Source organism: Esox lucius, chromosome 14 (assembly GCF_011004845.1).
Source record: "Esox lucius isolate fEsoLuc1 chromosome 14, fEsoLuc1.pri, whole genome shotgun sequence".
NCBI lineage: Eukaryota > Metazoa > Chordata > Actinopteri > Esociformes > Esocidae > Esox > Esox lucius.
Window position 1 is genome coordinate 14168625 of NC_047582.1, and position 25318 is coordinate 14193942.

General features: G+C 40.9%; 2 protein-coding genes across 2 annotated transcripts; one reads left to right on the plus strand and one right to left on the minus strand.

Annotated features, from left to right (window-relative positions):
* Positions 1 to 3156: 3156 nt before the first annotated feature.
* On the plus strand, positions 3157 to 4490 carry LOC105014959 (phospholipase A2). Its single transcript, XM_010877687.3, has 4 exons — positions 3157 to 3215; positions 3456 to 3609; positions 3988 to 4121; positions 4264 to 4490. Exons 1-4 carry the CDS (start codon positions 3167 to 3169, stop codon positions 4380 to 4382), a joined length of 456 nt encoding a protein of 151 aa, XP_010875989.1. The 5' UTR covers positions 3157 to 3166; the 3' UTR covers positions 4383 to 4490.
* A 4382-nt stretch (positions 4491 to 8872) lies between these two features.
* LOC109616568 lies at positions 8873 to 10145 on the minus strand. Its single transcript, XM_020053198.2, has 4 exons — positions 10039 to 10145; positions 9634 to 9727; positions 9467 to 9554; positions 8873 to 9271 (listed from the first exon to the last, which is right to left on the minus strand). Exons 1-4 carry the CDS (start codon positions 10079 to 10081, stop codon positions 8873 to 8875), a joined length of 624 nt encoding a protein of 207 aa, XP_019908757.1. The 5' UTR covers positions 10082 to 10145.
* Between the last annotated feature and the right edge of the window lie 15173 nt (positions 10146 to 25318).

Here is a 25318-nt window from a genome sequence, read left to right on the forward strand (position 1 = left end):
AGTGTATTCAGGAAAAACCAAGAGCAGAGAGCATGGACCCGTACCTCTTACTGTTGGGAGTACAGGAACACTCCAATGGACAATTTGCAATATAAACTGCTGCAGCCTTTAGTGTGTTGAGATCTGGGGAGTCAGATGAAAACAGTGCCAGCACAGATCAAACTACTATGAATGAAATGAAAATGCAGACCAATTGCAGACGAATCCAAGCAGCACATACTGATTGGTACCAACACCATGAGACAGGACACTGGAGCCCTGCTACTGTCCTCGACATTCATGGTACTGAAAGGTCTTACCACATCCAAATTAATTTGTGACAAACACAAGGAAGAAAGCGACACCAACTTTTGTACACAAAACATTTTGCACCGCACACAAAAATCCAGAAGGTGGTGCCACAAACTATTTACTACGCAAATAGAGAACAGCCACTTAGGTGAACAAACATAAGGGGACGGTTTCACAGATGCAGATTACGCCTAGTCTAGGACAAAAAAAATAAAAACTCAAGTGGAGTTTTCTGTTGAACTAGATTGTTTTGTCCTAGACAAAGTTTTATCCGTGTCTGTGAAATTGGCCTAATGTGTTGCAACCAGGTCAGGACCCATGTTCAAACCAAAGATTGACCTGTGAATTGTAAAGGTGTATGCAGATAACTGCCCTAATTGATATTGATGTACACATAATAATAGACTGAAATCAAAGTGGCACAGACAGATACAATTTAAATTAAAAAAAACAAATGTTTACTGAAAGTTACATCTTTTCTCAGTCTCCTCCAGTTTAAAATTTTAGGAGGAGATGAGGTCCTGGTCCACACCTGCGGATTACCTGGTTTGGGGGGCCCGTTGCTGTCCCTGTCCTTGTCCACCTGGTCATACTTCTGACCTAGTCTAAAATCAAATAGACTCTGGATTTAGCCCAGAGAAATTTATTTATTATTCTAAGTGGACTCTTAATATCTCACCCGGCACAGCCAGAAGAGGACTGGTCACCCCTCTGAGCCTGGGTCCTCTCTAGGTTTCTTCCTAAAATTCGACCTTCTTAGGGAGTTTTTCCTAGCCACTGAAATTCAACACTACTGTTGTTTGCTCCTTGGGGTTTAAGGCCGGGTGTCTCTGTAAAGCACTTTGTGACAACTGCTGTTGTAAAAAGGGCTTTATAAATACATTTGATTGATTGATTGATTGACATGTTAATCATTGGCTCATCCAAATATCTTAAATACCTGGAGTGTTTTATTCAACATGTGCAAGTTTACAGATATCCAGTGAAGTAATTACAGTAAAGTACAGTAATATGAATATAGTTCAATTCTATGCATACTTCTATTGTCTTCAAAGGAATGGAGATGTATTATTCTGCTAGAATAATCTTTTTATTGTTATTTGACGTATTCAATGCAAGAGGTTTGGGACTAATAGGTCACTTCAATATTTGGAGTTACCTAGTCCTTTCAATCAAGATATCTTAGTCTGTTGGATTAAACTGTATATTTCTGGTTCCTCCATTTTTTAAATTAGACACAAATCTTTTTTTCAGATTATTATTGAGCCACTTTTCCTGAATAATAATTTGGTAATGTTTATATGGTCCCCACATTTTACATCTATATTTCAGGGCTTCTATGTAAAATAAATTAAAAAAAGAGTGTGAAGTATTTGCAGTTATGTCCAAGATATTTTCTGGAGGTAATCTTGGGCTTCTGATCTCAGTATGGCGTAAAACTGCTTCCAAATGCAGGACCATCCATACATTCTACCATCAACAGCACTGGCATCAGGAGTACATCAGTTCAAGCAGCCCAGAGGCATTCCAAATGGAAATTATCCTGTTAATTAATTTTAAGCATTTGTGATGATCAATTTTTTTCAAACTTTGCCCTTTTGGGCTGGATTTGTGATATATTATTTATATGTTCATCAAGAGTACAATTTACTATCATACCTCAGTTAACCATGCAATTCCAAGTACTTGAGTACTAGTTACATATTTCAAGTCATTATAACGCCATAGTAACAACGAGGAAACATTATTTAAGAAAGTACAAATGCAAACTGCATTTTTAGTGTTTGAATAGGCATTGGTTTTCCAGAGCCCATAGCAATGCAGAATAGAAAATAAATAATAAATAATTCTGTATTTCTAATATTAATCTGTGTTGCAAATAAGATTCTTGCAAATTAAGGCCATCAAACATGTTACTGGTAAAAAAACATCTTGTGTAGTAATGGTCAATAAATCTTATCATCAGGATATATTACATGTCGTTATACTGTACGTGTACTTGTTCAATTACAAAAAAGTTGAATCTAAAAAAAAAGATTGCTATAATAATAGGATTTAGCTGGCTAAGTAGCGCGAGCCGATTCGCTAACCTTACCTCTGTGCTTGCGGAGCTATGATGATGAGTTTTTGAAAGAATATATGGCTGCGTTTTTGGGAATAAAAAGACAACGTTTCATGATGACTGTGTTTGCCTATTTTAAATTTAAATCAAAACATGTCTGCTCCAGTACTTCAACTGACCAGTATTTGTATTTTCGTTGGCCACAACCTATAACACTTTTTTGTGTTTGAAACACAACATACCTAGTTGATTTGCATTTCTGTAAGTCAACTCTAATATATAAAACATTTTTCATCTGAAGTACAGGTCTGGAAAAAATTAAGAGACCACTGCACCTTTTTCTTTCATTTCCAAAATAATTAAAAAGAAGGTTTTGAGTGAGGAACAGAAGGGTTAAAATGAAGAGACCACTGCAAATTGAACACTGTAAAACCTTCCTTTTCTACTTCTTTGGAAAGGAAAGAAAAATGTGCAGTGGTCTCTTTATTTTTTCTGGACCTTTATGTGGCCAATGTGTGGTCAGTGGATCAGAGAGAAATTGACAGATTTAAAACAAATTGACAGAAAGTAAGATGACAGAAACCTCAAAGCAGTCATGTGAGAATGAAAAACGTGGGATTTTCCATTTGCCTCTACATATGCTGCCCAACACTGTTTATATTCCCACGCGTTCTGTACCTGCGGCTATGCACAAATATGGGAAACCAGAGGTTCAGAAAAGGGCTTCAAGGACGCTAAGTTGCAGATAATATAAATAGACCAGATTGCTGAAGTTTAGGTCAAATGTTTTTTTACTTATCATTGGCTGACAGCATGAACACATTTCAAGCAGTATTCCTTGTTGCTTTGGGCCTTTCATTTGGTGAGCAGCAGCTTAACACAATCAAATTTTAACAACAGTTTAAATTAGCATTTTGTCATTGATTTGTATAAATTATTATCTTTGTCATCATCATTAGCATTTTCCAATATTTGTGAAGTGGTCAAATTTATTAAATGGATGAAGAAAACAATATGTTAACACTGTACATATACAGATCAGACAAATACCTTTGTTTCAACTTACTCAATCTGGCTCATCCTTTATTGTGCTTTTTCACAGCCCAGGCATCTAACTTTGATGAAAAGTCCCTGTGGCAGTTCAGAAAGATGATCCTCTGCGTCAACCCTGATAGCTGGCCAACCCTCGACTATGCTGACTACGGCTGCTACTGTGGCAAGGGAGGCTCCGGTACCCCTGTGGATGATCTGGACAGGTCAGGGTTAAAGGCGCAAAGGACTGGGTTTGGGAATATAGCATTAACACCTCCAGTCCATACACATTTTATCCTAACCATTAATTACTTTGTTGACTTGACATCAATTAAGGTTCTATTTACATTTTTCGTAAAAGTCATTTAGCAGAACTGTATTTGGCGCATGCATGGTACCTAGGTTGAAAAATCTCGGCACTCAATAGTAGTAAAAACGTTGAACTCAATGAATGAAGTTAGTGCTGGAACAAAGACAATACAAATAGTACATTTGATGCTTTTTCTTCTTTGTTTTTTGTTTCTCCTACCAAACACTGGCCAAGGTTTTGTGGGCATGTATCAGTTTTAAACCTTTTTTTCCGTTATGGCATCACTTAACAGCTGCTGTCAGGTGCATGACCAGTGCTACAATGATGCCATGCAACACAAGGACTGTTGGCCCATCTTTGACAATCCTTACACTGAGTTATATGCCTATGAATGCGACAAGACTCTCAAAAAGGTCACTTGCACGAGTGAGTAGCTCTAGAGTCACCTCCCTAATGTTCTGCACTACAGTAATGCTCACAGCATTCATCACCATCTTCACCTTGGTTGTCCTTTCATCTTCCCTCTCCTCATACATCCTCCTTACCATTCTTTCTCTGACATTCTTAGGCAACAACAATCCATGTGAGATGTTTATCTGCGAGTGTGACAGGAAGGCTGCTGAGTGTTTTGCCAGGAGCACCTGGAATCCAGAGCATCTGAATCTTCCTAGCGACAGGTGCAAATAAGGGACAGGAAACCCTTCTCCTGCAGGACGGACCTACAACCGCCAGATAAAAATTGTTCAAATAGCTCCTTCAGTGCAAATTATTACTTAATTGTTTACCACTGCTAAAACAACCTTACCCATAGTCTTAACAATGACTTAAATGCATGGGTTTCTTTGTTTGAATGTACAGCTCCGGAAAGAATTGAGAGACCACTGGACCTTGTTCTTTCCTTTCCCAAAAAGTTGAAAAGGAAAGTTTTGAGTGAGGAACAGAAGCGTTCAATTTTAAGTGGTCTTAATTTTAACCCTTCTGTTCCTCACTCAAAACCTTCATTTTCGACTTCTTTGGAGGAAAGAAAAAGGTGCAGTGGTCTATTCATTTTTTCCAGAGCTGTATTTGACTTCCACCTGTTAATGTAACCTGTTATTTCCTGTATCTTAGTAGTTCTTAACCTTTTTCCTCATAAGTGCGCCTGCATCCAAGAAAATATTTCCGAACCCCTTGTGAGAGAATAAATATTCTGTCTTCTTTTCACAGCAATTTTTTATAGAAGTCCATGTTTTCATTGTTTATTAAAATGACATTGCTTGTTGCCATTACAATGAGCCTACATTGCTTGATTATAAAATGTACAAGAAAGTAAGTAAATTGGATTATATAAAAAAATAAATGATTGCAAATGCTTACTACAGAATTTTTTTAGGCTGGCCATTAATTCATTGACTATTATTTTATCAAAGAGCAAGAATTTAATGTGGTAAAAATTTTAATAGGCAACCCTGGGCAGAGAAATTAAATTGTTGGTGAGAGTTGAGAGGCGCAATTCCAGCGTTATGGATTTCACACAAAATCAGAAATTGACTCAGAATAATTATAATTATAAATGTATTTAGAACCTTACTGTACAGATGAAGTGTAGACACAAAAATAGAAAATGTTAAGTAATCCTACTTCATGTTAATGGCATAACAAAACATGGGTTATGGATGTGATGGAAATGGATTTATAGGTAAATAGTCACTTTCAAAGGATGGCTTGGCTGCATGGAAAAACAACAATTATTAAACAACTACAGGTGCTGGTCATACAATTAGAATATCATAAAAAAGTTGATTTATTTCAGTAATTCTATTCAAAAAGTGAAACTTTTTATTATTATTAATATTATTTATTATTATTATTATATTATATTCATTCATTACACACAGACTGATATATTTCAAATGTTTATTTCTTTTAACTGTGATGATTATAACTGACGACTAATGAAAATCCCAAATTCAGTATCTCAGAAAATTTGAATATTACTTAAGACCAATACAAAAAGGATTTTTATAAATGTTGGCCAACTGAAAAGTATGAACATGAAAAGTATGAGCATGTACATCACTCAATACATAGTTGGGGGTCCTTTTGCCTGAAGTACTGCAGCAATGCGGCCTGGCATGGAGTCGATCAGTCTGTGGCACTGCTCAGGTGTTATGAGAGCCCAGGTTGCTCTGATAGTGGCCTTCAGCTCTTCTGCATTGTTGGGTCTGGCGTATCGCATCTTCCTCTTCACAATACCCCATACATTTTCTATATGGTTAAGGTCAGGCATGTTTGCTGGCCAATTAAGAACAGCGATTAACCTGTTAGTTGAAGGGCACAAAAAGTCAATTTCCGCATAAAATGATGTACCCAAACATGCGTTTTTTGTAAAAAACAAAATTCCTCATCATGTTTGAGTTGCAGTGGGGAAGGCCAAACATGGATTAGTAACCTGGAGGAACTTTCCACTTGATCTACTAGATGTCAGCAGGATCTGGGTAAAGTTTCATGGCCATTTGATATAAAATTCAGTGATCTACTTACTCTTTTGTAAAGCAAGGCCAAAGTGTCCTTTCCAGATTGGCCACTTTGTGCCAAATTGGACAATTTAGACACATTATGAATTTTCAAGTTCATACATACACAGAACATACAACAGTGCAAAAGTGATTAATATAAGGGTTACACACTCCCAGGAATATTACACATGATGGAAAATTAGCTTTCCTTCATAAAGGTACTAACAGGAAGCGCCACAAGGAGGCCGGTCCAATGATCTAACATGTGTGGTGTTTGCATCATATTTGGTGATCTAACAGCATAATTGGTGTTTGCATCATATGTGGATTTTGGATCATATGTGATCTAACATCATATGTGGTATTTGCATCATATGTTAGATCACAACGTATGATGTTAGATCATATCTGGTATTTTTGCCTCCTTACACACATAGATATTAAGTAAACAGTTGGCAGGATATAGCAAGGGAAAGTGTAGAAGGGAATAGGAGAAAGAAGGGGGAGACTTATCGACTTCTGGGAAATCCCTGAAATGGCCATTGAGATGATGGAGTGGGGTGGGGGTCAAGAGCCAGAGGGACCTCCTGAATCACTAGCTGTTTCTCATGTCAAGGATCCTTCCTTGGTAGGACTAGTCCTTCCAAGGAAGGATCCTTCAGAGGCTAGGCCAGGCTCCTCCTTAGCATTCGAAGAACATGTACAATGGAACAGGCTACCAAGTGCACGTCATTGCGTCATTACGTCAGTGAAAAGGCCCGCCTTCGGCCCACCTCCCGCGCTGCGATTCAGCATTGGACTATGTATTTCATGCTAATTTTTTTGCTGTACAGCATCTTTACTGAGATGGAGGAGGAGTTGGTGAGGGAGCATCGGCGTCAGGCTGCCCGCAGGAGGAGGAGGCTAATTTGTCGCCACCTCTGCCGTCAAAGACGTGGGATGGTAAGTGACGTTAAAACATGATTAAAGGGTGAATAAGTAACGTTACACTAATAGGCTAACGTCAGCTCCTGATTTAGCAATGTTTTCTTTTTTTTTACAACCACTATTATATTATGTCAATACATTTTAAACTCATGGGAGTTAATGTTATTTGTCATCACTGTATGGAGAAAAATCACTACTATGATTGTTGTGATCAACAATATGTGATCAACAAAAAAGGCTATATGAAGTAAAAATGACAAGGTGAACAGATGCTGTTAATGAACCAGTAAAAGGGAACAGGTTTAAGTTGCCCTCCCCCCGCAAATCAGTTTTGTGATGATGTTTAATAGTTTAACAAATATTATATATTATTAAATATTATTATATTAATAAATGGCAAAACTGAACCCTTCCTCTATTCCTCATGTTGCACAGACCTCATGTTGCCACGGTACCGGTGCTGCAACGGTACTATGGAGGGGAGGACACACAACCGGACTTCAGGCTGGGCAGAGACGCCATGCAGCACCAGATGGTGGTCCTGAAGACCGACAGGCAGCACGGGTGGGGGCCGACCCTGGAGACACTCGTGTTCCTGTTCTGGCCGGCCACCGGTTCAGCCTACCGAGTTGTCTCCAGGGTCTTCTGTATGCCTCTACCTACGGTGCACAGGGTGATCCACAGGATGGTGGATGAGGTCGTAGCTGTGCTCCCTCAGTTCGTCAACTTCCCCCGCACACAGGAGGAGCTCCAGGTGGTCGGGGGGATGGCTTTGCCCGGCTGGCTCATCACCGGGCATTTGAGAAGGCAGCAGGGGCAGTGGATGGTTGCCACAGCCGTATTAAATGTCCTGGCGGCCCTGATGGTCACGACTACAACAACAGGAAACTCTTCCCCTCTGTGGTGCTCCAGGCATTCTGGGACCATCAGGGTCGCTTTATGGACATCTTTGTGGGTTACTCAGAAAGCGTGCATGATGCACGCATCCTAAAGAACAGCCCCATCTACACTAGGGGGACTTACCCTCCACCTGGGTATTTCCTCCTAGCTGATGGTGGCTACCCATGTCTAAAGGAACCCCTGGCCCTTATCACACCATATAAGAGACCAGTGAGAGGCCTGGTAGAGCAACGGTTTAATTATCATCATTCCAGAGGTCGCACAATCATTGAGCATTCCTTTGGAATGATGAAAACCCGCTTCAGGTGCATCTTTTTAGAAGCACTTGAAGTACATCCAGTGTTTGTCCCTAAGATATGCTGCAACTGTTGTAGATATGTTAGATACAATTATCATCTTACAGGACAGATTTGATTATCACTGGTCTAACCTAAACTTTCTTCTTCTGTCTGCAGTCTTGAAGCAGAAGCAGCTGTAGCTGATGGCAGTTTCTTGTTGTTGGTCTTGTTGTATATAGTTGTAAATGTTTAAGTTGTTGTATATAGTTGTAAGTTGTCGTATATAATTGTAGATATGAGAATGTTGTTTGAATTGTTTTGCTTCATGTAAATAGTTGTCAATATTTAAATTTGTAAATAATTTTTTGTAACCAAGAAGAAAGAGCTTGGAATACCTAACCACAAAACGTTGTAAGTGAAGATATTGTTCAATACATTGTTCTAGGCTTCACATGCTAGTTATTTGTTTCTATTGCAGTCTAAAGAACAATACGCTTCTTAAAAATGGACATAGACAGTTTATAATAAATAATTTAAAAAAGAGCAAAGACAAAACCAGTTACATTTTATTTACTTAATTTTTTTCCACCAACCTCTCCAACAATGAAAAAAATCTATTTGACCTCTCTCTGGCCTCTGCTTCCCTCCTCTCATCTGCCTCCCTCTGGTATTTTATGTCCTCCTTCAGTAGCTGTAGGAATGGATCTACTCTCTCCCTTCTCCTCTTCTCTGCTCTGTTCCCTGCTCTCTCTCTGCTGCTGCATGTGGCTCTCTCCTCCTCATCTCTCCCTTCCTCTACCTCTTGTGCAGTGCTTGGCCCTGGTTTGTCCTCTTGGATCGAGGCAATAAGGCAGGGGGGCGAGACTGCCGCAGACTGCCCTAATGCCTCGTCCATGAGGGCAAACCAGGGCCAAGTTGCTGCCGTCGCCTTGCCATCCTCTGTCCCCTGACCTGTAGCAGGACACTTGTATTCCTACAACAGTGAAGATCAAAAGGTTGTTGTGATGATGTATTACTACTATAGTACACAACATCTAAACTTACTGTCAGCTGGCCCAAATCTGTCATGTTTACATCCAAGGCTTAATTAAAAAATCACAAGTTACATTAAGATGTGCAAAACAATTATGTCCATACATTAATACCCACAAAGTACAATATCTCCCACCTCGTACTTCGTCTTCAGATTGTCCCACTTCTTCTTGGCCTGGGCGTGGGTGACCCTCCCTCCGATCCCCATCTTCTCCAAAATAAGCCTGTGTGAATGAGGGGGGAATGTAAAGCAGATTACACAGCTATTACTTCTGAACATTAAACAATAGTGTAACTTCTCACCGATATCCGTTGGCCGCGGTGTCCCACCCCCCGGTAAACAGCTGCTGTTTTTCTAAACGGAGACGTATAAACGTCTCCGTTTGTTCCTTAGTCCCTGTCAAAAAAGAGGAGAAAGCTATCAGTATAACGCTGTGGATGGTATAATGTTAACGTTACTTTAGTCTGTACAACTTATCTAGTGATTTATAAAAGAAATGCCGGTGACGGCAACCAAGCTAACAACTGTTAGCTATGTGACAGGTCCCGTTCAGTTAGCTAGCTAGCTAGCCTGCCGCTAGCTCGTGAGGTATCTAGCTAATTATCAATAGCAATTTGTACTGGCATTTAAACGTTAAAATTAATTTTTATGTACTACCGTTTTAACAAAGGTAAGGTAACGTTAAACACTAAACTAAAGATACTTACATTTAAAAGCATATTGCTCCGTCACTCCGCTTAGGTCCGCCATTTAATTTTTTTTACGCGCTGGCAAAGCCGTGCGCCTAGGATTGTGGGTCATATAGGAGCGCGAAGGATACACATATAAATTCTCCAAACGAAGGACTCAGCCCTTGGTGGGATTCGGAGGATCCTCGACATTGGAATGGTCCTTCGACGGACGATTTTTCCAAAAATCTAGTCCAAATTGGTCTCCTATGTTGCTTTTCCACTCAGGGGTAGCCATTTAAACTTTAAATGCCGCAGTATAGTTTCGTGAGCAGCGACAGGTATGCGTCTTGCGCAATAGTCACGTTTGGTGGAATATTTGTGGGGGTGGTGCGCACTGTTGGTGTGTCCTGTCTGACGGTGATCGTTCAAAAAATTATAGGCAACGCAGAATGATAAACTATGTCTGGTTAAATGCTAGAGACTCTGTTCTTTTCAGGAATACCAATTATTGCTGTGTTAAAACCTAGTAAGGTTTGAATATCATGAATAGTTTTGCTCCGAGTTGGATTTTGTTGTACAACGCGGTGGAGAACATGAATCTTCTTGGATTATAAAAACGGAATTTATCCCACAAAACGATGCTTGGCTAAATCTCTGGGGCCATCAAGATAAGAAATCAGAAGAAGACGGCTCTTTGTAAGTACACAATTTACCATCAGACACCAAACTAGCGACCCTGGTGCCATTTTTGTGGATGTTGACTATACTCAAAAACGTGCATAGGAGTTAGTTGTCGTAATAGCTACTTTAAATTGTGTACTGCAGTTTGATTCACGAGATTCTAAGCTTTCTGCACATATGTAATATGCCTATAACAAAAAATAATATTTACAACACTTTGCACACTTTGTGGCATAAACGTTTGGTGTCCCGGCGCCGGGACGGTTGCAGCTCAGTGGAGGCAACAGTTAAACCAGGTACTGGTAGCTTTGGCATTGTGTGCAGGTCAATCAATCAATCAAATGTATTTATAAAGCCCTTTTTACAACAGCAGTTGTCACAAAGTGCTTTACAGAGACACCCGGCCTTAAACCCCAAGGAGCAAACAACAGTAGTGTTGAATTTCAGTGGCTAGGAAAAACTCCCTAAGAAGGCTTAATTTTAGGAAGAAACCTAGAGAGGACCCAGGCTCAGAGGGGTGACCAGTCCTCTTCTGGCTGTGCCGGGTGAGATATTAAGAGTCCAATTGGAATAATTAATAAATTTCTCTGGGCTAAATCCAGAGTCTATTTGATTTTAGACTAGGTCAAGGACCTTTTGACAAGGACAGGGACAGCAAGGGCCCCCCAAATCAGGTGTGGACCAGGACCTCATCTCCTCCTAAAATTTAAAACTGGAGGAAACTGAGAAAAGTTAGAAGTGCATTCCTCATATCCTCCAGCACAATTATATAGCAGCGTAACACCTTGGAACTGAGACGGGGGGTCCGGCGACATTGTGGCCCTACCCGGGGGAGGCCCCGGACAGGGCCCAACAGGCAGGAAATCAATCCACCCACATTGCCAGGCATCAACCAAAGGGACACCCACCAACCGCAACCCCCCTGAATGAGGGCCGAGTATTGCCAGCAGCATACAGCCCAATTGCACAAGTGCGCAACAGAGAGTCAACAACAAGCCAGTGACTCTTCCCCCGAAAGGCATTGGAGGGAGGGCATCCCAGTGGCGACGAGAGCCCACCTGGCAAGACAGCAAGGGTGGACAGTATTTCTAACCTTAATTGGCAGATCATTCCACAGTAGTGGAGCTCTGAGAAAAGGCCCTGCCGCCAGCTGTTTGTTTAGAAATCCTAGGTACAATTAAAAGGCCTGCATCTTGCGATCGTAGGTTACGTGTAGGTATGTATGGCTGGATCATTTCAGCAAGGTAAGTAGGAGCAAGTCCATGTATTGATTTATAGGTTAAGGGTAACACCTTAAAATCAGCCCTAACCCTAACAGGGAGCCAGTGTAAGGACGCCAGGACAGGAGTAATGTGTTCAATTTTTTTGTTCTAGTTAGGATTCTAGCAGCCGTGTGCAGCACTAATTGAAGTTTATTTATTAATTTCTCTGGATAACCAGAGAGAAGAGCATTGCAGTAATCTAGTCTAGAAGTAACGAAAGCATGGATACATTTTTCTGCATCAGTTTTTAATATAAAGTTTCTAGTTTTTGCAATGTTTCGAAGATGAAAATAAGCAACTCTTGAGACATATTTTATATGTTCTTCAAAGGAGAAGTCAGGGTCAAGGGTAACGGCAAGGTTTTTTACAGTTTTTTGGGATACGATCATGCAGCTGTCGAGGTTCACAGAGAGATCTGCTAACAAAGCTCTTTGTTTTTTGGGTCCTAAAACGAGCATTTCTGTTTTCCTTGAGTTTAAGAGCAAGAAATTCTTCCAAGTCATCTACTTCCTAATATCTGAAACGCATGCTTCCAAAGTGGCTAATTTAGGGGCTTCTCCATGCTTCATTGAAATATATAACTGTGTGTCATCAGCATAACAATGAAAGTTTACATTGTGATTTCGGATTACATTGCCCAGAGGGAGCATATATAGTGAGAACAATAATGGGCCCAAAACCGAGCCTTGAGGAACACCAAAGCATACCTTTGACTTGTCAGAGGATTTGCCATCCACACTAACAAACTGATATCTTTCAGATAAATAAGATTTAAACCAGGCAAGAACATGTCCACGTAGCCCAATATGGGTTTCCAGTCTCTCTAAGAGAAGGGAGTGATCAATAGTGTCAAAAGCAGCACTAAGGTCAAGAAGCAACAGGTTGGATGCAGAACCTTTGTCTGAGGCCATTAGAAGGTCATTTGTTACCTTCACGAGTGCAGACTCAGTACTATGATGGGATCCGAAACCGGACTGGAGTATTTCATAAATGTTATTTGTCTTTAGGAAGGCATTCAGTTGTTGGGAAACACATTTTTCGAACGGGAGGTTCGATATTGGCCTATAATTGTTTAATATGTCGGGATCCAGATTAGATATTTTTAGAAGAGGCTTAATTTCTGCTATTTTCTGTGAGTTTGGTACACATCCGGAGGAAAGGGAGCAATTTATTATGTTCAGCATTGGCTGACCTAGCACAGAAAATAGCTCCTTAAGTAATTTTGTTGGAATCGGGTCCAGCTGAGAGTTTGTGGGTTTAGAACTCATTATAAATTTAGTAAATGTGTTGAGCGATACGGTATCAAAAAATTCAAGTGTCCCCATTGACACCTGGTCAGGGAGGTTCAGGACATTTTTAGGACAACTGAGATTTTGAGGACCATAACAATTTAAGGAGGAGTCAGTTATTTGTTTTCTAATGTAGTTCATGTATTCATTACAACTAAAGTGAAGACCCACTTCACTTGCTAAGCTTTGGTTTTTTGTTAACTTTGCAACTGTATCAAAGAGACCTTTTGGATTGTTTTTGTTCACCTCAATCAGGTTGGAGAAATAAGCTGATCGAGCAGATGAGTGATTTTCGGTATTGTAGTGTACTGTCTATCCAGGCTAGTCTAAATTCTTCCAATTTGGTGGAGCGCCACTTTCGCTCCAATTTTCTGGAGGCTTTTTTCTGGAGTGCTCTAGTATTGTCTGTGTACCAGGGAGCAAGTTTCTTGTTGCGTATTTCTTTTGTTTTTAGTGGTGCAACTGTGTCTAATGTATTTCGCAGTATTGAGTTTAGATCCTCGATTTGATCGTTTACAGATTTTTTACTCTGTCGTTAATGAGCGAACTTGTAAGAATATCAAGGAATTTATTTGTAGTCCGAGAATTTATAGCAGGGGTGTCAAACCGGTTCCACGGAGGGCCGAGTGTCTGCAGGTCTTTGGGTTTTCCTTTAAATTGGTTCCCAGGTCAGACCTGAACAACCAGGTGGGGGTAGAAATTAACCAATTAGTGAACTAATTAATCAATCAGGTACAAGGTGAGAGCGAAAACCTGCAGACACTCGGCCCTCCGTGGAACCGGTTTGACACCTGTGATTTATAGTATGGCTTTTGAAACTCATTGTTTGCGGAGCAAGTGGATTTCTTGTTTTAACGGTAAATGTAATAAGACAGTGATCTGACAATCCAGGATTTTGGGGGGAAATTATTAGATCTACAATATCTATTTCTCGTGACAGGACAAAATCTAAGGTGTGATTGTGGCAATGTGTTGGACCTGAGACATGTTGGATGTAACCCATTGAGTCAATTATGGCTTCAAAGGCTTTTTGAAGAGGATCATTGGACTTTTCCATATGAATATTGAAATCGCCAAAAATTTGAATACTATCTGCCATGACTCCAAGGTTAGACAAGAATTCTGGAAACTCATTGAGGAACAATGTGTATGGCCCGGGGGGCCTATAAATAGTATCTATGTAAAACGATTTATCAGCTTGGTTAACTTTCATGAGTAAAACTTTGAAAGAATGAAACTCAGTGATATGTTTGAGAGTAAATTTATATTTACTCTCATAAATATTAGCAACACCCCCTCCTTTTCGGGATGCACGAGGGATATGATCACTAGTATAACCCGGAGGAAAGGCCTCATTTAAGGCAATGAATTCATTAGGATTTAGCCACGTTTCACATAAACCAATAACATCTAGTTTATGATCAGAGATTAATTCATTTACTGCAACTGCCTTTGGAGCAAGGGATCTAACATTTAGGAGTCCCATTTTGAGATGCAAAGTGATAGTCATTTTTATTTGTGACCGAGGTGGAGGAAGGCTTTATCTTAATAAGGTTGTTTTTGTTAGCACTACCTTGTTTAACATTTCTCAGCCTGGAACGAGTCACAGTGGCAATAGATAAAGCTGTACTAACTACTCTGGCTGTGCTATCGACAGACTCCTCTATGCTAGCAGGCTGGCTAACAGCCTGCGGCCTGACCTGCACCCTATCTCATGTTAAGGCTATAGGAGTGAGACTCCTGTCAATGTTCCTAGATAAAAGAAGAGCACAACTCCAGCTAGGATGGAGTCCGTCGCTCCTCAGCAGATCAGGCCTGGCCCTATTTCTGGGAGAGTCCCAAAAAGAAAGCCAGTTCTCTACAAACTCTACCTCCTGCGACAGGCAGAACTCCGTTTTCAGCCAGCGATTGAGTTGCGCAAGTCTGCTGCAGAGCTCGTCACCACCGGTAGAACATGCCTGCCGATCATTTCCTTCCGAAGACGACTCGGACCTTGACTCTGACTCCGGTGGGGAGTCAGAGTCTTAGTTGGTTTTTGCAACGATTCAGCTTTAACTGGTGGACGGCATTTCTTCCCAGTGACCAAGAGAAAGTTCTTGCCCGGCTGCAGGAGCTGTGCCGAGGGACTAACAAAACTATTGTTTCTTCCTGGTGGCATTGACACAGTTTTTTCTATTTCTACACTAGCATATTCCTTGCCTGACATTTGCGTCAGAAGCCGAGCCTCTAACTCTGCCATCTTTAACTAAAGACGATAGTTCTCCTCCGTGTTGTTGCTACAACAATTACAGTGATAAGGCATTGTAATGACACTTAGCCTCTGGTGTTCAGGGGTGAGTAGTTCCGTTAATTATGTCCAAAAAGAGTCCCGGTGTAGTAAAGTTGGGTAAGAGGTCAACAAAATATTGTGTTGGTGAAACTCTTAAAATAGAATTTTGACCAATTAGTTAATATAGAGTAAATTCGAAAAAGTTTGGCAGGTAGCCAGGTAGGTAACAGCAGGCAGCGTACAGCACGTCAACAATCCGCAAACTCAAACAATCCCACAATGCAGTTTGTCCAGGTGCCAAGTCCTATTGGAAAATGAAATCTGCATCTCCATAAAGTTGGTCAGCAGCAGGAAGCATGAAGTGCTCTAAAACTTCCTGGTAGACGGCTGCGTTGACCTTGGTCCTCAGAAAACACAGTTGACCAACACCAGCAGATGACATGGCACCCCAAACCATCACTGACTATTGAAACTTTACACTGGACTTCAAGCAACGTGGATTCTGTGCCTCTCCTCTCTTCCTCCAGACTCTGGGACCTTGATTTCCAAAGGAAATGCAAAATTTACTTTCATCAGAGAACATAACACAGCAGCAGTCCAGTCCTTTTTGTCTTTAGCCCAGGCGAGACGCTTCTGACGTTGTGTCTTGTTCAAGAGTGGCTTGATACAAGGAATGCGACAACTGAAATCCATGTCTTGCCTGTGCGTGGTGGTTCTTGAAGCACTGACTCCAGCTGCAGTCCACTCTTTGTGAATCTCCCCCACATTTTTGAATGGGTTTTGTTTCACAATCCTCTCCAGCGTGCGGTTATCCCTATTGCTTGTACACTTTTTTTCTACCACATCTTTTCCTTCCCTTTGCCTCTCTATTAATGTGCTTGGACAAAGAGCTCTGTGAACAGCCAGCCTCTTTAGCTATGACCTTTTGTGTCTTGCCCTCCTTGTGCAAGGTGTCAATGGTCGTCTTTTGGACAGCTGTCATGTCAGCGGTCTTCCCCATGATTGTGTTGCCTACAGAACTAGATTGAGAGACCATTTAAAGGCCTTTTCTGGTGTTTTGGGTTAATTAGCTGATTAGAGTGTGGCACCAGGTGTCTTCAATATTGAACCTTTTCACAATATTCAAATTTTCTGAGATACTGATTTTTGGGTTTTCATTAATTGTCAGTTATAAACATCAAAATTAAAAGGAATTCTGATGATTTCCCACACAGGTGGGACACTAGACTCTAAAGTGAAGCTTTCTGAAAGGCACTGAGACTGCTGGGTTGGGGTCAAACAACTCGTCTGCACTATAGAAACAGCCCAGTGACTGGCACTACTCCATTTTAGGTTGTCATAATGTTTTACCAGTGTGTTGTGTTCCTGTGCTATGGAAAAGGATATGCTTTTTCATTGTCACATTTCCCAGCATGTACAGTAGGAGTTAACGAATTACACTGTGTGGATGAACGGTGGCAGTTCCATGGTACCACGGACCCAGCAGCCCCGTCCAGTGCATGAGTAACGGGACACAACCGTGGGCACCTGGGGGAGTAACTGAACGTCACCCCGGAGTAACTGAACGTCACCCCATCCCCTAAAAACAAAACTTGTGCCCCTTCACAGTTTGAATTTGTGTATACTGATGGCTCAAAGGACCCGGTCAGTGGCAGGGTGGGGGCAGGGGGAGTATATGCCAGAATTTGAGGTCAAACTGTGTAACTGCTTGACAGACCAAGTGTCAGTGTACATGCCTGAGGTGGGTGGTTTTCAAGGTTGGAGCAGCGTCTCTTCCTCCAACCATCTCAACCCGAGTGGTTATTTGCTGTTATTCAGCTGCGGTGCTGAGTAGTGTGAATACTGGAAGGTGAGATAGGGGGGATATTATGCTGAGACAATGATATTTTTGATGAGATTGGAGAGGATAGGAGTGGTGGTGCGGCTTTGTTGGGTCCCAGCCCATGTTGGTGTCCGTCGAGATCCAGTGTTTCTCAGCCCTGCTCCTGGACGCCCCCGCTGTCCTGCATATTTTAGACTTCTCCCTTCCCTAAAGGATTATTAGGAACACCTGTTAAATTTCTCATTAATGCAATTATCTAATCAACCAATCACATGGCAGTTGCTTCAATGCATTGTGGTCCTGGTCAAGACAATCTCCTGAACTCCAAACTGAATGTCAGAATGGGAAAGAAAGGTGATTTAAGCAATATTGAGCGTGGCATGGTTGTTGGTGCCAGACGGGCCGGTCTGAGTATTTCACAATCTGCTCAGTTACTGGGATTTTCACGCACAACCATTTCTAGGGTTTACAAAGAATAGTGTGAAAAGGGAAAAACATCCAGTATGCGGCAGTCCTGTGGGTGAAAATGCCTTGTTGATGCTAGAGGTCAGAGGAGAATGGGCAGACTGATTCAAGCTGATAGAAGAGCAACTCTGACTGAAATAACCACTCGTTACAACCGAGGTATGCAGCAAAGCATCTGTGAAGCCACAACACGCACAACCTTGAGGCGGATGGGCTACAACAGCAGAAGACCCCACCGGGTACCACTCATCTCCACAAATAGGAAATAGAGGCTACAATTTGCTCACCACAATTGGACAGTTGAAGACTGGAAGAATGCTGCCTGGTCTGATGAGTCTCGAGTTCTGTTGAAACATTCAGATGGTAGAGTCAGAATTTGGCGTAAACAGAATGAGAACATGGATCCATCATGCCTTGTTACCACTGTGCAGGCTGGTGGTGTTGGTATAATGGTGTGGGGGATGTTTTCTTGGCACACTTTAGGCCCCTTAGTGCCAATTGGGCATTGTTTAAATGCCACGGCCTACCTGAGCATTGTTTCTGACCATGTCCATCCCTTTATGACCACCATGTACCCATCCTCTGATGGCTACTTCCAGCAGGATAATGCACCATGTCACAAAGCTCGAATAATTTCAAATTGGTTTCTTGAACATGACAATGAGTTCACTGTACTGAAATGGCCCCCACAGTCACCAGATCTCAACCCAAGAGATCCACCACATCTTTGGGATGTGGTGGAACGGGAGCTTCTAGCCCTGGATGTGCATCCCACAAATCTCCATCAACTGCAAGATGCTATCCTATCAATATGGGCCAACATTTCTAAAGAATGCTTTAAGCACCTTGTTGAATCAATGCCACGTAGAATTAAGGCAGTTCTGAAGGCGAAAGGGGGTCAAACACAGTATTTATATGGTGTTCCTAATAATCCTTTAGGTGAGTGTAGGTCATGAAGGACTTGATAATGAGCTGATCATTTGAATCAGGTGTGGCAGAGCAGGGAGAGTTCTAAAACATGCAGGGCAGGGGGGCGCCCATGTGCAGGGTTGAGATACATTGTTGTCATCTCTTTGGTGTTCAGCTTGATATCAACCATACTTCTGTATACACTGCGATTTATAGTTTATATTTATGGCTACCCAGTATTCCACAACACAGTAACGTGACATCCCGTGAGTGTGACTTCCTGTGAATGAATACAAACGGATGTTCTGCTTGTTACATAAAAACATTTAACTTAAACATAATTCCACAGTTAGGAGGACTGGGAGAAGAAAGGGGGTGGATGTACAAATCCGGCTGGGGCCAAGGGAAGTAAAGGCTTTGATCTGGCCAGTAGGGCTTGACTACTGGTAAATGCTGTGTAAAGGAAGGCAGTTTAATGGGCTGCACTGGGGAGTCTGGGTAGAACTGGGGTACATGGGGTGTAGGAAAGAGGAAGTGGTGTGGAGTAGGCTGAGATTTAGACACACAGGGCTGAACAGTACGTTGTGACTGAAAGGGAGGGCATGATACAAGTCTGTGCGTTGAGGGTCTAGTAGAGAAGACTGTGGAACATGGGTTAATATTTTGGGAATAGTATGATTTGAACAGAGAATTTTTATATGACAGTGTCAGGGAGGGGGGTTGGCTCAAAAGACTGAAATAGTTGTTGAGTCATAATACCCATGACAGCTAGCAGCAAAACGTGAGGGCTATTTTACAATGTCTTCCATATGTCCAGCTGTTATCCTACTTGTAACATACACTGTACCTAAGACTTGTAAACTTTCCGCCCTCCTCTATTTGCGTTTATTGCACATTTAGTATTGCCATTTGTACTGCATTTGGCTTCATTGCAGATCTACACATTCCACTTGTGATATACATATATTTAATACTTGTAAATACTTTTTTGCCCTTTATTTGCACTTCTGGTTAGATGCTTACTGGAATTTGTTGTACTGTACTTTTCAATGACAATAAAGTTGAATCTAATCTTATTGAGTAATGACCATAGACCATATTTAATGTCTATCTAAAAATACCATATGTAAGAAATGAAATGAAAACACCCACACACTGCTAAAACCAGTGTTTAGCACCAGTATACCAATGTGTCAACCTGACGAATGAAATCAGCAAAAGATGATGGACAGTTCAGCTCCAAGACGTCAACAGCAGCCAGCAGCAAGGCTATATAGTGATTGCTTAAAAACCTCTTAAGACAATAACAATGTAGTCTGATTGGAGAAAAAAATTGCCTGTGTCCGAGCACCAAGTGAAATAAAAAAATAAAGCTAGGTTTCATATATGAACCAAACTATGGTGAGTTCCTTATGCCAAAAAGAGACATAGAGTACAAGTATAAATGTGTTTTTACTCTATGTAGTCATCCAACTCAATGAGCATGATTATGCACAGGTTCTCCATTTATAATAGTCACTTAAAAAAAAGAATAAAGTCTTGTGTACTATGTGGGTTGTATCAAGCACAAAATTACAATTTGTCTTTCATCACTGTATTAACAAAGTAGTCTTGTCTTTCACATGAAAATAGGTGACTGAAGAAAACACACTACAACAGGAGCTTACATAAGCAGGGATAAGAAAATTGTCCACATCAGGTGCATATCTTCTAACAATAACTTTGAGCTTTATCTAAGGAACGTGGGTGAGGTTTGAGCTCAGCATTTGTGGTCCAGAAACCCCTTCTGCTCCGGTTGCTCCAAATAGTTGGGAGGTTTTAGTGGGATACATCAGACAAAAGAGCATCAGCTAAATTACTTAATATCTGTGAATGTAAATATTTATACAATTTCAAGGTAATATCATCTTTTTACTACATTCTAGAAATTACTGCATTCTCGCAATTTGTCAAATCTTCAAGTATAAACAATGTAGAGAAATAGTTTGTTCTTCCCTCCCCAAAGCCCGGATTATTCTGATGTTCCTTTCTACATATTTGGACACATCTATATTTGATGTCCATAGATATCTAAATTCTAACCACAATCATTGATAAAATTTAACTTATTCCACAAATTTAAAAAAACAAAACTTTTATGCAATTAAAATAAAGGGAAATGAAATATCCTTTATGGAAAAAGTATGAACACCTGTAACGGTTGAGCATGGGTAGAAGGACACCGGCACAGTGGTTTCAAAAAGGCAAAAGATAATTTAATAAAATGACAAAGTAACAAAAACCAAAAGGCACAAACGGCAGGAACAGGCAACAGTAATGACAAACCACAAACAATAATGACCAACAAGAAACAGTGGAGCAAGAGGAACTTCTATAGGAACAAAACGAGGGAGCATACAAGGCACGGGTTGAAACAATAAGGACAATATAAACTATGTTAGTATGTAAAAACAAAAACCAAACATACTATAACAGGCTACGTTCACAAGCAAAAATCTAACAGAACCTCACCACACCCTCATCTTTACAATAATTTACCAAATCAGGTAAAACATCAGTTTTTAAAGATTGATACATTACTTAACATCTCAAGACAGTCTGAAATAAAATAAAAATACATATTTTTCCCAAACATACATGTAAACTCACACAGTAAAGTACTCTGTGGGGTAAACCCAACACTGTGGCTGTAAATGATAATGATGTCTAGAAACCAGTAATATTCATGAGAATTAGATGTTAGGGTCCTTGGCCAAAGTATACACTGTAAATCACAATGTAATAGGGTATGGACAGTCAATGGGGACAGTAAAATATTGAATACACTAAGATTAATCATGGATGTTTCTTGATTGCAATTTAACTGGAATGAAATGTCATTTAGTATCATCAACAATAATCAGTAATCATAAGTAAATTATATTTCAATGTCATTTGTTAAATTCAGTGAAGATTACGTATCCACATATCCAAATATGTAAATAAAAAAAACTTTCAGAGGGGTCACTTTCAGAGGGGTTACATTTTCACAGCACATCCATAATTGTTTATTATTTAGTTTTCCAATTGTCAAGGTTAAGCCAACCACAATAAACATTCCATATTAATGATGCAAACATATATTCTATTTTGCATGAATTTGGGTTTATTAAAAATGTTACATTTGTACGATTGTCTAGGACACAGGTGTCAAACCGGTTCCACGGAGGGCCGAGTGTCTGCAGGTTTTCGCTCTCACCTTGTACCTGATTGATTAATTAGTTCACTAATTGGTTAATTTCTACCCCCACCTGGTTGTTCGGGTCTGACCTGGGAACCAATTTAAAGGAAAACCCAAAGACCTGCAGACACTCGGCCCTCCGTGGAACCGGTTTGACACCCCTGGTCTAGGAGTTGGGGAAATATGTGGTTTGGACATAATGGGGACTCCAGCTATACCTTGTTCCCCTCCCCATCAGAACTTTTGCCAGCTATGACTTGTTCTCCATTTGGCCCCAGGCCCATATGTGGTTGTTATTTAGCTTATGTCTCCTATGTTCCTAGGACTAGCAGCATTAAGATGAGAACCAGATGTTAGAAGAAAATATAAAAGGCCCCTCAAAATATGTGTTTTTGTTATACCAAGGAATGGGCACATGAGAGTGTACTTTGTCTGTGTATCACCTGCAAGCTTGTGATAAAATATTATAATAAAATTATTGGTTTCCTAGAGCACTTATATTTGTGAAATTAGAATCAAGTGGATTCAACCCTCGAACCTGAGAAGTGGAAAAGAATAATATGCAACAACACAAACAACATACAATACAATGTTTTAAAAAATGATTGGACATACAGATGAGTGACCAAAAAAACTGAATAAATAAGTGGAGGAACATATTGAATGCAGATACTTCCATACAGCAGTGCTGCAACATACAGTTAAGCAATTAACATCATCTCATGCTCCATGGCATGTATAAAAATGCTAAGCATTTTTGATTTTGTATCAAAATGGCAAGAGGAAAAAATCCATTATGACTTTGATAGAGGGTTTCTTAGTGATTTTAAATAAGGGTTTATTATTGTGTCTCTTCCGGGATGACAATGCCTCCAACCACATGGTATTACAGTCACCAGATTTCAACCCAAATGAACACCTATGGGAGATTTTGGACTGATGTGCTGCTCTCCACCTCTATCATGAAAACATAAAATTTTAGAATATCTTTTGGAAGAATGGAGTTCCATCCCTCCAGTAGAGTTCCAGAACCTTGTAGATACTATAGCAAGGTGTATTGAAGTTGTTCTGACAGCCTGTGATGGAACATCATCTTAATGAGACAATTTATGTTGGTTTTTCCTTAAATTTGTCGAACGTCTATATAAACGTGTGTGTGTGTGTGTGTGTGTGTGTGTGTGTGTGTGTGTGTGTGTGTGTGTGTGTGTGTGTGTGTGTGTGTGTGTGTGTGTGTGTGTGTGTGTGTGTGTGTGTGTGTGTGTGTGTGTGTGTGTGTGTGTGTGTGTGTGTGTGTGTGTGTGTGTGTGTGTGTGTGTGTGTGTGTGTGTGTGTGTGTGTGTGTGTGTGTGTATATTTCCAAGGACCCCCTATCAGGGCTGTAACTAACGCGGGGAAAGGTGTAGATGATTCACAGGGCCCATGTCGTGTCAAGGTCCACTGAACATAATAAAGGCCCTGCCCCCTGCAATAACTCCACAGATAACTAGACCCCTTGTTTGTACCCCTGTTATAACTTACAGTTTCTTACAGTTGGCTCTACTAAAATGTTTTGCATGGTTCAGACATTGACATTACTCAGCAGAAATACAATAGTTTTTGACAAGTTTACCCCAGGATAGGCATGGATCCCATAATATAACAATAATGCAGCAATTGCCTTATTCCACCCTACCCCCTAAAAACAGGGACTGCAGTACTTACAGTGAGACAGTGCGTTTACACAGAGCGAACATGAAAACCAAGGATTACTCCTAATCCTCTCACTTGGAATGGATGGAACATCCAAATTCAATTGAATTAGCCACAGCAATGTAGTGCCTGCAATAGTGCTTGCAACATTATTTAGAAATATAATGTTGCGAGCACATCACCAAGACCGAAGCAGAAGGTCATCTATTCACTCAGACAAGTAGGAGACCTGTCTGGCCAGTCAGAGATCAAACATTAGGGTCTTGGAACAAAGGACCGATTTACATAACAACAATAGTTGTTGACAACATTGCAATTCAAATAACACATATTCAAGTGAAGGCAACAAGGCTAGATAGTTGGCCAGCTTAATTGTTTAGTTTATGTATTTAGTTATTTTCATTGATTAGAAAAGGTACCCCTTATCAACAACGACGATAGTGACTAAACAAGCATGTTTTGAGGACCAAAATGAGCTTCATTTCTTAAAGGTGCACTCCCATCACATGATCACCCCAAAAGTAACAAGCTCATTAAAAAACACACTGTTCCAAAATGGTGGTCTCTCGTGGTCTAAAAGTGACCTCACCTTGTTTCACACAGATTACTCCCAATCCCAATCAGAATGTGTTTCAGGTGTGCAGCAAGTTGTTTGGGGAGGGGGGTGTGTTGTTCTCTCTGTGTTTTAACAGGCAAGAAGTAGCTCTTATTTTGTTAAATGTTTCTAAACCAATGATTGGTTTGTGAGGTTGTACTTTTTAGCTAAAAAGAGATGTCAGATGGATGATACGACCGGAGTGTACCTTTTAAGTTTCACAGTCAGTAGCCAGCCAGTCAACCTTGACAGGGAAAAGTGACAGGGAACAAAGTTTAGGGATGCTGCTAACCAGTGCAGCCCATATATAGTGGGGAGAACAAGTATTTGATACACTGCACCATATTGCAGGTTTTCCCACTTACAAAGAATGTAGAAGTCTGTATTTTTTATCATAGGTACTCTTCAACTGTGAGTGACAGAATCTAAAACAAAAATCCAGAAAATCCCATTGTATAATTTTTAAGTAATTAATTAGCATTTTATTGCATGTCATAAGTATTTGATACATCAGAAAAGCAGAACTTAATATTTGGTACAGAAACTTTTGTTTGCAATTACAGAGATCATAGGTTTCATGTAGTTCTTGACCAGGTTTGCACACACTGCAGCAGGGATTTTGGCACACTCCTCCATACAGACCTTCTCCAGATCCTTCAGGTTTCAGGGCTGTCGCTGGGCAATACGGACTTTCAGCTCCCTCCAAAGATTTTCTATTGGGTTCAGGTCTGGAGACTGGCTAGGCCACTCCAGGACCTTGAGATGCTTCTTATGGAGCCACTCCTTAGTTGCCCAGGCTGTGTGTTTTGGGTGGTTGTCATGCTGGAAGACCCAGGCACGACCCATCTTCCATCCATCCATCCATCATCTTCCGCTTTATCCGGGGCCGGGTCGCGGGGGCAGCAGTCTAAGCAGGAATGCCCAGACTTCCCTCTCCCCAGACACTTCCTCCAGCTCTTCCGGGGGGACACCGAGGCGTTCCCAGGCCAGCCGGGAGTCCCTCCAGCGTGTCCTAGGTCTTCCCCGGGGTCTCCTCCCGGTGGGACGGGACCGGAAACACCTTCCCAGGAAGGCGTTCCGGAGGCATTCAAAACAGATGCCCAAGCCACCTCAGC